This window comes from Paralichthys olivaceus, chromosome 6 (genome assembly GCF_024713975.1).
Source record: "Paralichthys olivaceus isolate ysfri-2021 chromosome 6, ASM2471397v2, whole genome shotgun sequence".
Taxonomy (NCBI): domain Eukaryota; kingdom Metazoa; phylum Chordata; class Actinopteri; order Pleuronectiformes; family Paralichthyidae; genus Paralichthys; species Paralichthys olivaceus.
The window spans coordinates 16,692,383-16,708,453 of record NC_091098.1 but is presented as its reverse complement, the minus strand read 5'-3'; the positions used below and the strand labels follow the sequence as shown (position 1 = coordinate 16,708,453).

General features: G+C 41.2%; 1 protein-coding gene across 4 annotated transcripts; it reads left to right on the top strand.

Annotated features, from left to right (window-relative positions):
• Positions 1-2,466: 2,466 nt before the first annotated feature.
• On the top strand, positions 2,467-10,825 carry kcna2b (potassium voltage-gated channel, shaker-related subfamily, member 2b). 4 transcript variants are annotated; one of them, XM_020096385.2, is made up of 3 exons: positions 2,468-2,725; positions 3,422-3,578; positions 4,281-10,825. In XM_020096385.2, exon 3 carries the CDS (start codon positions 4,392-4,394, stop codon positions 5,889-5,891), a length of 1,500 nt encoding a protein of 499 aa, XP_019951944.1. In that variant the 5' UTR covers positions 2,468-2,725; positions 3,422-3,578; positions 4,281-4,391; the 3' UTR covers positions 5,892-10,825. The 4 variants fall into 4 exon arrangements, with proteins under 4 accessions (XP_019951945.1, XP_019951944.1, XP_069382146.1 ...); XM_069526045.1 differs by having other exon boundaries at positions 2,468-2,756; XM_020096386.2 differs by lacking the exon at positions 3,422-3,578 and having other exon boundaries at positions 2,467-2,725.
• Positions 10,826-16,071: the final 5,246 nt, after the last annotated feature.

The window sequence follows — 16,071 nt, the reverse complement described above, 5'->3', positions numbered from 1 at the left end:
GTTAACTGAGCATGTTTATATCAAGAGAGGGTTTCACACAGAGAACAGAGGTTTCTGTGTGAAACCGGAGGGGCCCTAATTAGAGGCCACAATGGTGCACCAATTTGTCACATTTAAAAAAGGTCTAAGATGTTTCATACAATGAACAATGCACTGACATGGTTAACACACAGTCAGGTCTTTCCATCAGTTTGAAAGCATTCTTGTGTTTCTCTGTGGCTCCATTTGGTCTGCATGCCTGAACACAAAACAGAATCAATGGTCCCATTCTGCAAAGACTTGACACAGCCATGAAAGGTGATGGGAACTGGAGACAGAACTAAAGATCTTAAATAGTTGGAGAGCTGGTTGCCCTGAGAACTGGGAATCAATTGTTATCCAGTAATTTAAAACTCGTCATCAATTATCCAGAGTTGTCAAAGTCTTACACCGTGCCCCCTAATTCAAGTTTGTGAGCCTTGTTTCCTCTATGATTTACCAATAGCTCTATTCACAATTGATTGTGATACACAATCGTGTCATTGTAAAGTATCACTGTGAATAAGTCATATAGACCGGCACTCATAAGATTGCAGACCTCTGGCAAGGCCCCCCTCAAATTCAATCAAGCTGCACCAAATAGACACATGCATAGATGTCAGTTCCTCTAATTTGTATTATTTGTATTATTCCTCTTTTTGCATCCGCCCCACGATCATGACTCAAAATTCAATGGGTTCTTTCCTGACCCATATTGCATCATTCCACCAAGTATTGTTGTCATGCACTCTGTTATTTTTGTGTAATCTTGCTTACAAAGACAACAACCTTCTTGGCGGAGGAAAAATGTGTGAATGTCTGGATTACACTAACAGAATAACATTAAAGGCATTTGTTCTATCTATTCTATCATGGCGTGATGATGTTAAATGGCTCTTTATTTGGGCTCCAGTAAGGTTTGTGTTAGTCACCTAGTGCAAGTAAGATGAGGTTAAGAAAACAATTGAAGTCATTCTCAAAAATACTGAACTTTAACATTAAATAGTTTGTGCATGCTGAATTTAATAAAACATTAGTCAATAAAGGAAATGACTCCCACACCCTCCCCCAATTCCTACCAACTCAATCTCATATCCCATCATCTAAGTGCCCTCTTCCCCATACTACTAGAAAAACTGTTAAGGATAATTGCTGTGAATGTGGTGGTGGATGATGAATTGTTACACTGCTGACACCGAGCACTGGATATTGGTGGTTGCATGTGCTCTCAGCTGCCCTGCATTTAGAAATCAGGCTTCCTCATTTACATTCATAGTCGGCGGAGATTTAAGGGTTCCTGGCCATCAATCAGGCTGCTTATGCACAAGTGCCCAGTGCTCCTCACACAAACATTCAGCCGGAGAGGAAAACAGTTGCACTCTCTGCTGAGAGTGAGCCACTGTTTGCACACACTTTATGCAGAGTTATTTGCTGTAATCCCTGTGGTCCGATGTCGTCATCTCTATTTGTGCTTTGCACTTTGATTGGAGGAAGATTGCATAGAGTGTTGAACCAGTCCTTGGACTGTGGTAGAGCAAGGAGAATGCCTGAATTCCTCATGTATTCTCAGAGAGTCATTCACTCTCTTTTTCATTCATGTGTAAATTTTGCTTTCTGCCTGAAGACATATCTGGGTTTTCACATGGCCCCCTTTCAGTCAGCGGAGGAAAGGAGGCCATGGGGAAAGACCGGCTGAAAGAGAATTTCACTGCATCACTTAATTTCACCGCATATAATCACCAGATTCGGCATGAAATTCAACTTGGCTGCAATTGTATTAAGAGCATCAGTCCAGCCTTGAGTGTGAGTGTAATAGGTGTGGTCAGTAATTAATAGATGTGATATAGTCTGTAATTCTGTATCACGTCTGTAATTCTGTATCAGAATAAACCAAAGGAATGATATTTGTGTCCGTCTCTGTATTCGAAGATGTAGGACCTTACAGGTGGCAGACACATTTCAAACGTACTATCATAATGTTTGAGCACAAACTGTACTGTTGTATTTTAACAGATAAAACATAAAGTAGACACATAGAAGCACACAAACATATTATTCTGATGTAGGCACAGGGGTTTTGTAACCTGCACTCAAGTCATAAAATACGAGAGAATTACGAGAAGAATGTTTTATACTGGATAAAACTGCTAAATATTTAATAGTAGTATTTTTATTTCGTTTCTTATCAACAATGGTAGATTGGAGATATCAGGCATGATAATGTTAAATGGCTCTTTATTTGGGCTCCAGTAAGGTTAGGGCACAAAAAAGAACAGAGGTTTCTGTCTTTCTGACAATTTCGGAGGGGCCCAAATTGTGGGGCAAGGCCACGATGGTGCACCAATTTATCACTTTAAAATAGGTCTTAGATGTTTCATACAATGAACAATGCACTGACATGGTTAACACAGTCAAGTCATCAGTTAAGGGGGGGGGGGGGGGTGCGCGCGCACGGACGGGGCGAGGCGTGCAAAAGGAGCTGTTAGTATGCGCCGCGATGTCCAACTGCAGCCCACGCACCTCAACTCTGCAGAATCATGGCGAAATATAAAAGACGTGAGAAGAGCCGGCAGCTCACAGACGGTCGGTGGTGATGAGATGACACAGCCGCTGGACACATCAGTCACACCGGGGGAAGAGGGACAGAAATGAGGGAATGGACTCAAGACCTCAAGGCACCTTTTAGGAAGAGACCGGGAGAAACGTGGTGAATGCCTGCATGTCATTTATCTGAAATTGTGCGTTATGGTCCGACGGATGATGCTCTGCTGCTTTTGTTTAGTTTAGTGCATGGAGACTAACGCGGATGTCCACGATCCACCAGCATGTCTGGCACCTGTCACTCCAAACTAACGCGCAACTATACGGCACTGCCATTTAACATGTGAATAACCCAGTGCATGGAACTTGGCTGCTTTGTCTCAAAATGTATGAGAAAAAAAAAAAAGGTCCTCCCTTTATTATCAGCAACCACCAAAGGGCTGCGTTATTATTCATCCATGGAATCGGTCGTGAAGATAACAGCCTCTGTGCATCATTGGTGTGTTAACATGGATGGGGATTTACGCAGAGATAAATTAGAAAATAAGATACAAAAAAAAAGAAAATCATACGGAACTGTGTGGATCTAACAGGTGATTTCGCCTCATAGATCAGCTGACACTTCGCCTCCCACAAAAAAACAACTCCTTCCCCAGTGATACCTCTGCAGATATCAGGCTAAAGCTGGGTTGTCAATTTTGTTTTGTACATGCCAGCATTTTTAACAGAATATGCCCCCATCAACACCACCATAACTTCATCATCACAACATGCATCTGCTGGTCACTGAGGGTAGGGATGTAACCCCTGCGTCCTCACGCCTTGTCCCCCTCTTCCACTCCCCACTGCTGCGTTGCTGCAGAGCCGGAGCCTCGCCTGGTGATGTATGGTGGGCACAGGGGAGCTGCTTTGACCGTGGAGACTGACTTTGGATCAGGGAACTTTCAGCTCCATGGGCCCCTGCAGTCACACATAGAGGACCGAGCGTAAACAAGCATCACAAGTGCCAGTGAGAATAGGTAGGACCTCTCCATATTGCTGCTCCTATTAGCAAATTCCTCTGTGTTTGTTTCTTAGGTCAAATTAATATTCTTTTTATAGCTTTTATGCAATAACCTGTGAAGTGTAAAGGTTACAGCTCTGCAGTATTACAGACATTTGAAAATATGCGAATGTGACAAATATCCCTGAATATAATCAGCTGAGAAACTATTAATATCTATGACTTGATGACATGTTGCTTCTTTTTGGGACCCCCATAAGAAAAGAGGAAATTTATCACAGAGATTGTATGGAGCACTCAGCATATAATCAGATTTGTCTGTTGTAATTACACCCTGCGAGAGCTGATACAGTATTACTGCCGAGCATATTGATCCTGCAGTGAGCTGAAATGAGAGGGAACTCATAACCTAATACACATAGACACAATGGAGCCAATGCGCTGAAATGGTTCTGCCACTCCTGGCTGTTATTTTCAACTGCCCTGCTCACGCTTGTTTGTAAGAAGCTCGTAAAACAACACAGCGTTTCTGGGAATCACTGACAATTTAGAACTGTGAACTGCATTTGGAGGAAGAAATCGATAAGACATACCTGCCAAAGAATCCAAGTTGTTGGAAGTATGAGTTTTCTTGCTTGTTGCATATTAAAGAGCACATAACATATGTTGATGATATTAATATTGCAGTCTTCCCTTGCTTTCTCTAATGTTCCTGCAGCTCCTCACTGGCTAATATCCCTGAACCCACAAGTGTTGGACATCTTTGTCTCCTTCTGCCCTGAAGTGGCCCCACCCTGTCTGAAAGCTGCAGGTCCCATCTCCCTCCAGCATGACGGTTGCGACCAGCGACCCTGCGGATGAAGCAGCAGCTCACCCGGGCCAGCCTCATGACCACTATGACCCAGAGCCAGACCAGGAGTGCTGCGAGAGAGTCGTAATCAACATCTCTGGATTGCGCTTCGAGACGCAGCTCAAGACTCTCTCACAGTTTCCAGAGACGCTACTGGGTGATCCCAAAAAGCGGATGAGGTATTTTGATCCTCTCCGGAATGAATACTTTTTTGACCGCAATCGACCAAGTTTTGACGCCATTCTGTATTATTACCAATCAGGAGGGAGGCTGCGCCGGCCTGTTAATGTCACCTTGGACATTTTTTCTGAGGAGATCCGGTTTTATGAGTTAGGCGAGGAGGCGATGGAAATCTTCAGAGAGGATGAAGGTTTCATAAAGGAAGAGGAGCGACCTCTGCCAGAGAATGAGTTTCAGAGACAAGTGTGGCTGCTGTTTGAATATCCAGAGAGCTCAGGTCCTGCTCGCATCATTGCTATAATCTCTGTCATGGTGATTCTGATCTCCATTGTCAGTTTCTGCTTAGAGACACTGCCAGTTTTCCGAAATGACGATGACATGTACAAATATTCATCGCAGTCCATGAGCAATACCACCTCTACCTATGACGGCTCTACATATTTCACAGATCCCTTCTTCATTGTGGAGACCCTCTGCATCATCTGGTTCTCTTTTGAGTTCCTTGTCAGATTCTTCGCCTGTCCCAGTAAAGCTGGTTTTTTTGGCAACATCATGAACATCATTGACATTGTGGCAATCATCCCATACTTCATCACACTTGGCACAGAGCTAGCAGAGAGGCCAGAGGACAGCCAGGCAGGCCAGCAGGCCATGTCTCTGGCTATTCTCCGTGTCATCCGTCTAGTAAGGGTGTTTCGTATCTTCAAACTCTCACGTCACTCCAAGGGGCTCCAGATCTTGGGACAGACTCTGAAGGCCAGTATGCGTGAGCTTGGCCTCCTCATCTTCTTCCTGTTTATCGGTGTGATCCTCTTCTCCAGTGCCGTCTACTTCGCAGAGGCAGACGAGCCAGACTCCCAGTTCAGCAGCATCCCTGAGGCCTTTTGGTGGGCCGTGGTCTCAATGACCACTGTAGGCTATGGAGACATGGTGCCAACAACCATTGGAGGAAAAATCGTAGGATCACTATGCGCAATCGCCGGTGTGCTAACTATTGCCCTGCCTGTACCTGTCATTGTGTCAAACTTCAACTACTTCTACCACAGAGAGACGGAGGGCGAGGAGCAGGCACAGTATTTGAATATGCCGAGCGTGCCTAAAGCCAGCTCAGCTGACGATCTGAAGAAGAGTGGTCGGAGCGGCAGTGGGTCCACTAACAGCAAATCTGACTACGTGGAGATCCAGGAGGCTGTGAACCACAGCACTGAGGACTTCAGACTAGAAGGCATGAAAACAGGAAATTGCACACTGGCCAACACTAACTATGTAAACATCACTAAGATGCGTACAGATGTATAATGTGAGCTACTGAGGATGGTTAACTTCTGCCAGGGTCTACAGGTGTTGTGACAGTAATGTCAGTCCCTGTGTTGACCAATGTATGGCTCCCCGGAATGGGAGTCCAGAGCAGATGAGTGAGATTATCTTGGAGAAAGGTCAGTAGAAAGACCTCATATTCTCCCATTATCCTATATGGACCTATCATTGCATATCATAGAACTGCTCCCTGTCGCATTTAGGACATTGTCAGTGTGTGCATGGAGTTAGTCGTACCTATATGACGTAGTCGTTGTGCTCGCAACAGTAGCCAAATAGTAGCCTAACCAGTAATAATCAATATTAACAGTGTAAAGGGACCAGAAGTTTTTACCCTCTCGCTCAAGCTGCCGCCTGGACAAGATGCAAGATGACAGCAATTCCAATCAGCTTAACGTTTGTTTTAAAATGTAATTTACTAACTTGTGATTATAAGAAAAAAAAAAAAAAAGGCCATACTATCGGCATACATAAGCAACTTTAATCGGCTTCTCAAACTGCCAAGGTCCTGACTCAGAGAAATCCAAATCCCTGAGATCACAGCTGTTCTGTCAGGGAAAAACAGAGAGACAGAGAGAGAGAGCATTTGTTGCTTTCTCTGTGGGAGAAACAGCCTGAGTGCACTAGCTTTACTCCTTCACCCCTCACCAGATATTCTATAGTCTATTCTATAGTACAAGCTAGGGGCCTCTGTGGAGATATATTATGATGCTGTTGTGTAATTCAGGACCACAAGAGCACACCACCCAATTTTTCCTGCCAGTTTTTCCCTCTTTGATGAAGCTCAAGTAGATTTATCATACATATGTACTCTCTCACCAAGACTCTGCCTTGTTTTTCCAGTAAATGCAGGCTAGCATGTGGACACAAGAAATCTCCCTCTGAACAGAGTGAATGTCCGATGTATCGTTGTATGTTAATTTAATGTGTGCTTTTTTCTAATTAACATGATGAATGTGTGCTTCTTATCATCTTTTTTTATGGTTAAAACGCCCAATGTAGAAGGGCAGACCCTGAATATATAATGTTCGGAGTGAGTGCCTGTTTCTCCATCCTCTTGACTTTACCATCAAGTTGTCTCTTTGGCTGCCACCTGCTCCACTGTAACAGTGAGCACTAGTTTAGTTTGACACCACTGCCCAGCATTAACGTGGCTCTCCTTGACTTCACAGCATTCCATGTTTGTACAAACAGATCAGACGAGATTAAGGAGCAAATCTGGATGAGCGTTTCCTTTGTTGATTTTGTCAGTATATAATTTCAGCACAGTTTGAAGCTAAATGAACCAGTTTGCTGTACAATCCGTTGAGACTTTTATTTAACCAAGATCAAACGTTAGCAATTTAAGGAGGAGCTCAGTGATCAACTCAAATGAAAACGTCCAACTGTTTTAAACCAGTGATGTCGGCCACTGCAAGCCTGCTTATGATATCCAGAGTCTCACTAGCAATACTCAAAATTATTGATCTTACCCAATCAAACTGATTCATCACTCATTTTAGCATGTCATGTGATTACTCCTATAGCAGCACACCTTTATTCATTTATTGTGGGCTACTGGTAGATTTTACAGTGTTCAAGTGTTGCTATAGGCTATAGCTCAACTATCAAGTCACCAAAGACAAATGTGCTGTCACTTGGATTCTCAATTTTGTCTTAGAACTTTTCTAATATAGTTTGAACTACGGTGGCCCTGAGAGCTCAATGCACTACATTTTAAGAAAACACATGCAAATAGACACAAAACATACAAACTGAGAAACATCTCCACAATTTGACAACACATGCACAGCAAATGGTAAACATACTGCTACTCTGCCAATTCAGGGAATCTGACAAAATACACTAGAAACATGCTAACGCCATGTTAGTTAGCTATGTAACGTGCTACCTTTTTTTTTCAGATCAACTTGTCTTTACCGTGGCTTTGTTGATCTGGTTTTGGTTGAGAGTATTTGGTTGTGTTGTGAGTATACGGTTGTGTTGAGAGTATTTGGTTGTGTTGTGAGTATTTGGTTGTGTTGAGAATATATGGCTGTGTTGTGAGTATATTGTTGCATTGAGAGCATATGGTTGTGTTGAGAGTGATGCAGCGCATATTCCATTTGCGGCACGTGTGTTTTCAAATTGTTGACAATGTTTCTCCATCAACATGTAACATGTCGATTTGCATATGTGTTTTTTAAGTTGCTGTACTTTGAGCTCTTGGCCTTCGTATTGAAAAGTCATTCCATTTGTGCATTTTGCACACATAATGCAGGACCTAGCGCAAGTGTCCTCTATTAGCTTTTTTTTATCAAATGCTAAAATGCTATTCTGCTATTGTAGTGCTGCATGTCCTGAGTGTTCATCATAGCATGCATTAGTATGAATAGTATGAAAAGGGCATATTTACTTAAAGGTCCAGTGTGCAAGATTTAGGTGAAAGAGATCTATTGGCAGAAATTTAATGTTGAATAATCCTCATTATGTTTCATCTAAATTGTATGAATTGTAGTTTTCTTTACCCCAGAAAAGGCCCTTTATATTTACATGCTTTATATTAACCTCGAGGGGACCCTCTCTACGGTGGCCGCTATTGTTTTTATAGTAGCCAGACAGGACAAACTAAACACCTTTTGATTTTTTTGACAACTGAAGGCTGCCACAGGTTCTGTTTCATGTTTGGAAGGGGAGGATGAGGTGAGGGGTGTTCAGCTGCAACATGCAACTTCAACACTAGATATCACAAAATTCTACACACTGCCCCTGTAAATACATTCTTGTATTTATCAATACTGGCGCTTTATGCAATGTATGGGAGACAGGTGTTTAAGAAGTCTGAGTGATATTTCAGATATATGCATCTTTCTGCCATTGCAATTTGAAATGTTGTTGCATCCATGTGAAGTATGTACCCAATGAGGCTTGTGTTTCCATTAGAAGAATTAACTATCTCTAATCTGAGGAAATGAAACAGGTTACACATACGGAAAAAAGGAAGATATGATAGATTCAGAAAAGGCAGGAGGATTGCCGAACTGACGGTTTGATTCATAGCCCAGATGTTAACTAATGTCCCGCTCTAGCTTTATAGTCTTTACCATCTGTTGCAGTCACAACCCTAACCGTAACTGTGTGTCATAGTGAAAGCACAACAACAGCTACTACTGTGTATGAGCTGCCAAACCCAGTGGATGCGCACAGACTCAAGCAGTTGGTCAGTGAGACTTTTTGCTCAGCCAAGTGTATCATAATGCTCCGAGGGACTGTCTCTGACATGGAGGTCCATCATGCTAAGTGTGTTGTGTTGTCTTTGTGAGTGTGTTTGTGTGTGTGAGAGAGAGAGTGTGTGCATGTAAGACAGAGAGAAAGAGACAAAGAGATTGTGAGAAAGAGCTTTTAGATGCAAGCTGCTGGTCTAGCTTTTATAGACAATGTGGCAGCAGTTATCTAAAACACTGCTCTCCTTGACTCCAGGCCTGAGCGACTGTGGTGCTCTGTATGTTCGATACCATCTCAGCACAGTGTTTACAGAGCGTGTGCAAACTTAACGCATGCATGTAGTGCATTAAACGAGGAAAACTAAATGTCCCGCTACACTCGCTAGAGGTGAGATCTACGAGCATGTGTTTACGAGATAAGCTGTGGTATCAGTTAATGGGACTTGAAGAGAGAAAATAGAGGAAAACTGAGGAATGATTGGGAACGAAAACATGACAATGAAAGTAAATCAAGCACTGCCCACACCCTCCTCTTTACTCTGGTGTATTCTTGTATTTCTCCACACTGTATTGGAACACCTATGTGACTTTATGTGAATCTTCTGGACCGCCGTCTTTTCCTCTTTTGTTACCAAGCACACGGTTGAAGTGATGCGCTCTTTCGAGACAAGTTCTCTCAGAGAAACCAACATGATGGCACATCAGGATTTGAACCAAGGAAAATACATCTCTGCTGTACTTTATTACATACAGCTATTGTACACGTGTGTACACACACTGCCTGTGAACTCACACCTGTGTGGTGACTTCTGCTGTCAGGAAAGACATGTTCCTGTTGTTTTATCAAACTTCAACACACAAACTGAATGGACTTAAACGCCACTGCTGGTGGTGAACACACATAGCCATGTAAACAATGTATTTAACAGTAATTTAAAACGGCTGCTTTCAGTAATGTCTTAAAATGCCTAAAGCTTCTGCTTTAAAATGAGCTCCTGCCATTTACAGATTCCTATGTAGCAGGGAATCAAAGTGTATGCCTGCTGAACTTACCCAAGAAGCTTCATAGATGATGAACTAGCTCTTAGGTTTTTATGCTCCAAGGACAAAGGATGGAATGTATATTATGAATTCATAAAGGGAATATAATTTCTATTAGAACTTTAATTTAGTGTTTTCAGATGTCTAACTTATCTTTTGTTTGTTTCCTCCATGGTTTTGTATTGAATGTCATTATAAGCTTTCCTTTGAGCCTCACATGTTGCATGGGCGAAGGATTAACTGAAATACATATGCAGGATTGATTCTGTCTGTACTGTCTCGACACATATTTACCTCAAGACTACTACTGATCTCAATTACTCTAATTCATCTGCCTTCAGTCAGAAATTATTTTGAATGTGCTTTACACAGTCCACAGTATTCACTGTATTATCATTCTTAACGTGGATTCTGCTCAGCTCCATGTATTTGTTTACAACCTGTGTTTTTTTTTTCTACCATTGTAAAGAAAGAGACCAAGATGCAAACTGTCTGATGTTACATGCAAAGGAGGAAGGTCACAAGGACTTACAGTGAATATAAACTGAAAGAGGCACTTTTGTCATTCAAAACCATTGTAAATGACTAACTATTATGAATAATAATACTGCTAATGGTTTGATGATACTAATGATCTAATGATTATATCAATAATAATATCTTTACAATAAGCTTCTGTTTTTCTCCTGACTTCTTCTTGTGGCTGATGAAATTGGAGTGGGCTTGGATCATCATCATCCATCCATCCATCCATTATCTACACCTATATGCTCTTATTGCAGGGTTATTTAAATGTGAGTCCAAATCTGTTCTTTGAATTAATGATTTTGAACTACAATGTTTTTTATCTTAACAATATACTTGATGTTCGGGATTCTCAAAAATGATTTCTTAATATCTCAGTCAGAGAGTTTACAGTGTGCCACAGATTACTTTCCTCTTTCGTGATCTTAAAGCAAAGAAAATAGTCATCATGAGAGAGAAAAACTAAAATTGTCATATATCATACAATATAAATTGATGAAAAGTGGCCGCTCTCTTGTCCATTACAGAAGATACATTTGAATCGACTATCGACCTTAACCTCCTGAATTTGTCCTGCTTTACCTCCTGAGTTAATCTTATGTACATTGTGGTTTACTGAGAAAGCAAAGTGGTCTATTTATAAAACCAGCGAGGGGCAGTGGCAAAGAGAACGAGGAAGACAGAGGAGAGCAAACCGCTCTTGATTCACGGTTCGACATAGAGTGGGACAAGCACAAACACTCTCACCATCTCTTAGTCGAACACCTCTCCCCAGTTGCTGGAAATGTTTGCTTCTCCTCTTGTTCCCTCCATCACTGCTGCTTGAGTTTGTTCTCACTTTCCCTCTCTGTCATTCGCCCTTCTCACATTTCATTCCCCACACATTTCCCCTTATATTCATCTCTCTCCCCCTCCAGCAGCAGAGTGATGCACACTGAGTGATCTGAGTCTCCCCTCAGATGTACATTAGCAGGAGTATAATGCTCTCTATGACCATCTCAGCTGACCAGCATGGTTCTGGTATTTCACCTAAGCTCAGAATCTAGACAGCCCAACACATAACTGATTGTCATTAATTCACATATTGCTGTTTGTTATGTATTAAACATGAGCATCAAGCTTTCCATGTAGGTCAGCCAGACTTTCAATATTTATTTATTAGATTACCTGAAGTGGCCATGAGAAAATAATGAAATTCATATGTTACCAGTGCATTTCCTGACCCAGTTCCTGCCATAAATCCTGTCATTTTGATGGACACATAATATGAGGCAATGCCCAATGGGCCAAGTGCATAGCTCACATGCTGTGAACATTTGCCCATTTTAGTATGAACTGATTTATAACCTAATATACAGCCCAGTTAATGGCCTGTCATTCTAAACTTTCTTTATAGCGTGCCATGTTCCACAAGGAAAACCTGTTTTCATATTGTGTGCACATCTGAACATTTTTTTTATGAATGTCTGTGGAGGAGGGGGAGCCCTTTCTTTATCACTCCTGTTCACCCATGGGAGGCTCCTTACCTCCTCTATTAATAGCAATAGGTTTCCTCTCTGGTTGAAGGGAATGCCTGCTTCTTGCTGTAAATACTCAAACAGCCAGTGGATTGTGTATATTCCATGGTTGATTGTTTTTATAAGAGTGGGGAATAAATATATATAATATTTTCATTGGATTTGTAGTAAATGTTCGACACAAATGAAAAAGACGGTTATTTTTAAAGAATGCAAATATAAAAACAATATATTAGATGCAGGGATGATGTGAATGAAAGAGGAGGTGGATCAGGAGCTGGGTTGGATTTTAAATAGATGGGAATGTGGACGTATCAGTGAAAAGAGCCACTGGAGAGCTCCGGCCTGTCAATGAGTTTAATGAGCTGAATTGATTTATGTGTTTGGCCCACATTCTGTCGGCTGCTGTCCATCATATACCTTTATTTACAGCAGAACACAGCACTGCAACAGTCTTCAATATTGTCTTAAAATATATCTATTGTAAAATAAATTGTTTTTAAATCATAGTATTTAATGGCCGCATTAACATAACATATATATATGTATGGGTATGAATATGGTTATGCATAGAGAAGTTTGCAATTAGCTAAATTCTTTATTTCATCTGATCGCTGCAGTTGACAGTTGAACACCCATTCATAAACAATAAGAGATGGAGAAAGGAGGCATTCCCCATAAATATAACAGACACCTATAGCTGTTAATCCTGTTAAGCCGTTTAGTTTCTTGCCTTTATGTATAAGTAGGATCTTGAGAGGCATGAAAAGGTGATTTACATACAGTAGTTTACTGTGAGTGAGAGAGGAAAAAAACTGTGTCAAAGATTATGTACGATCACAGAAAAGGAATGTGTCTTGTCTTTTCAGCATGTGTGATAATGTGGGACAGAATCAAACGGCCCCTTTCTCCGCTAAAGGGTATTAATAAAGAAAAGAGCAATGATGATATGTTTGAAAATAATAATAAAGCTTTAGCAAGTCAGCCTGGACTGACACATGCTTTCTTTAAGGGCCTGCAGAGATTAAACTGAACCACGTGCAAGTACGTTGCATCACAGTAAAGACAGACATGAGGGTTTCTTTACTTTCTAAACAGTTTATAGAACCATCTGAACTGAGGTAAACCTGCAGTCCTCTCCATACATCAGCTGCACAAGGATTTCTAGTGGAAGGGTGAGCAGATGGAGGGCCTCCTTAAAAGTTTCCACTTCACTGTCTGTCTTTATGGAACTTTCTGCTCTGACAAGTCAACCTTGCAGGAGCCATATATTTGATTTGTACTTCCCAATGCTTATTCCTCCTGAGCTGGAGGTGTGTGTGTTGAAGGCTAGAAGACGTTTAAGATCATGATGGTTATCAGAGACACACGGCTGATGTAGAGCAGCAACAATTGTTGACCATGGTCGTACCTTTACATTTGTTCCATTCAATTCAATTTTATCTAATTTTATTATCTCAAGGCACTTTACATAGTAAGGTCAACACCTTAGAATTATTAAGTATTTGCTGGGGCATTAATTGCTTGAAAGTCTCTGCGGAAAAACATATTGGGTGTGACGAGTAATGAGGACACTAAAGAAATGAAAAGAAGTATTTTATAAATCAACAAAATTTACCGGGTTCTTATGTTTCAGCTCAGCACAGACACCAAACAGCCCCACAGATAACTGATCCCTATTGATTCACACTTTGCAGCAAAGTTTGGATTTCACTTTATTATAAGTACAAGGTCTGTATTTATATCTCACTTTTCTCTTCTTGATGACCACTCAAAGCACTTCACAGTACAGTTTTGCCATTCACCCATTCACACACATATTCATCTTTGTCCAGCAACCCGGATCAACCCGCTCTACATCCTGATCCACAGCAGCCTTAAAAATGAGTTCAATCAGCAACCAGTGGCCAATGAATCCACTTGCTGTTAGCCTCTCTGCCACCTAGTGTCCATGAAGAGACATGATTATATTTACAGATGCTGAACTGGAATAAGTTACTCACCTTCTTCATGTGATGCTGCTGAACCTTGATTCTGTGAAAAGAAATGAACCAAATTCATAAGCATTAAGAGCCAACCTGTGACTTCTGCATTATTTTTGTAGAAAGACAATAGTTTCAGTTTTCATGCAGTTAAAAGGAGCCCAGAGACCAAACATAGGATGCATCACTACCAAAAAGATCTTGTTTCCCATAATGCATTTACAAGCAGGTGGTCCTCTGATGGTAGAATGTGCTGATGAATACTAGGGATTCTTATACTGTTCACTGAATGAGATCATGTGGAGAGGCAGCGTTGTGTGTGTGTGTGTGTGTGTGTGTGTGTGTGTGTGTGTGTGTGTGTGTGTGCATGCAGCTCAGTACGATAAAAGTCACCTCTGTGAGGACTCAAGGAGGCAAATGATATCCACTTTCTCTGCTCCTCTCCTCCACTCATTCATTTCTCACAGACATGAAATTGGGGGCTTAAAATATCTCACCCGTATAAATAATTCATAAACTAAAAAAAATAAAAAATCCTACAATCCCTTTTAGTTTTCAGTTCTCTTTTCCATCTCTCCCCTGCTGCATATCTGTCTTTCTGCAGGTGGGTCTTTACTCCTCTGTTTTGCAGCTTCATGTTTGCTTTGTTGAGTGAATGATTTTCTACCTGACTCTAGCTTACTAATGTTAAAAACACAGATTTTCAGATGTGCTCACACAGTCCCACTGGACACACACACTTTCTCTCCCCTGCAGATTTGCCCTTTGCTTTTATTCCTCTTACCTCTTAGCGTATTGATCAAGAATGCAACAGAAGTGGATTCATGGGTGGTGATTGGAGAGCATTAGCAGTCAATGGTTACTTAGCTGAAGGGAGCATTTACTTTCCCTCCATCTGCCTGGTTCAAACCCAACCAAGGAAGAATATAACTTTTTTCCAAATATAATTTTAGTGGTATGGCATCATTTTAATTTTCACAAATTCTGTCATACATATACAGAATGTAATATTGAATTTCCCATATAATCTTATACTTTTGGATTCCCCCGAGAGTAGAGTTCACATAAAGTTCACATAGAGCAACAAACGAAAACTTAATTTAACAGACTAACAGACAATCTTCCAGATATTCTCTTTATTCTCGTCTCCCTCGTCGTCTCTGCAGCTTTGTCTTTGAAGTTGCCAAGCCGCCTTTCTCTCTTTGGCATGTTTTTGTGACTCTAATGGGAAAGCAGAGTAGACACAGAGTGTTGGCAGTATAACAGCTTTGTGAGGAATAGGAAAAACAGAGAAAATGAGAAAAGAGTGGGAGATCAGGCCTGCCGAGACGCGTAGTTGAGGATTCCTGGAAGGAGACTCATGAATATGGATGGAGGTGGAAACACAATCAGAAAACACAGTCAGAAATATCCAGATTTGTGTGGCTGCGTACACTGGGAAATAGCATGCAGGGGAACAGATGTGCTTAATCTGGAGGTTAATGACTCTAAAGTTGAGAGTTCATGTCAAACTAGAACTACAGTCACCTCCACCAAGGCCCAACAGTGGCCTCATGAAACCATATTTAAATCTTCTAGATCTTGATTCTTGTTTGCATCTATACAAAATTGCTCGCAGACGTCTGTATCAGTCCCCCAAGTATGTCTGATCATTTTCATAAATATTCATGCATTATTATATTTTCTTAGGAAATCTGTGAAAATGTCCCACACAAAAAGCATCTTATTTTGCATGTTAAGGAAAGGGATAAAAAACAATCTTGGATCTGTTCCTTTGTCCAGATCTGTGTCAATACTGAGAGGAATCTTTACCAAATTTCGTGGAAATCTGTTGTGTAGTTTTTGCAAAACGTCCGTATGTGCAGTCCATTAACTTTATTTGTGGCTACAGAAA

Bases quoted from the DNA above. Each gene is read 5' to 3' on its own strand.
- kcna2b (XM_020096386.2), top strand. From the start codon at position 4,392: ATGACGGTTGCGACCAGCGACCCTGCGGATGAAGCAGCAGCTCACCCG.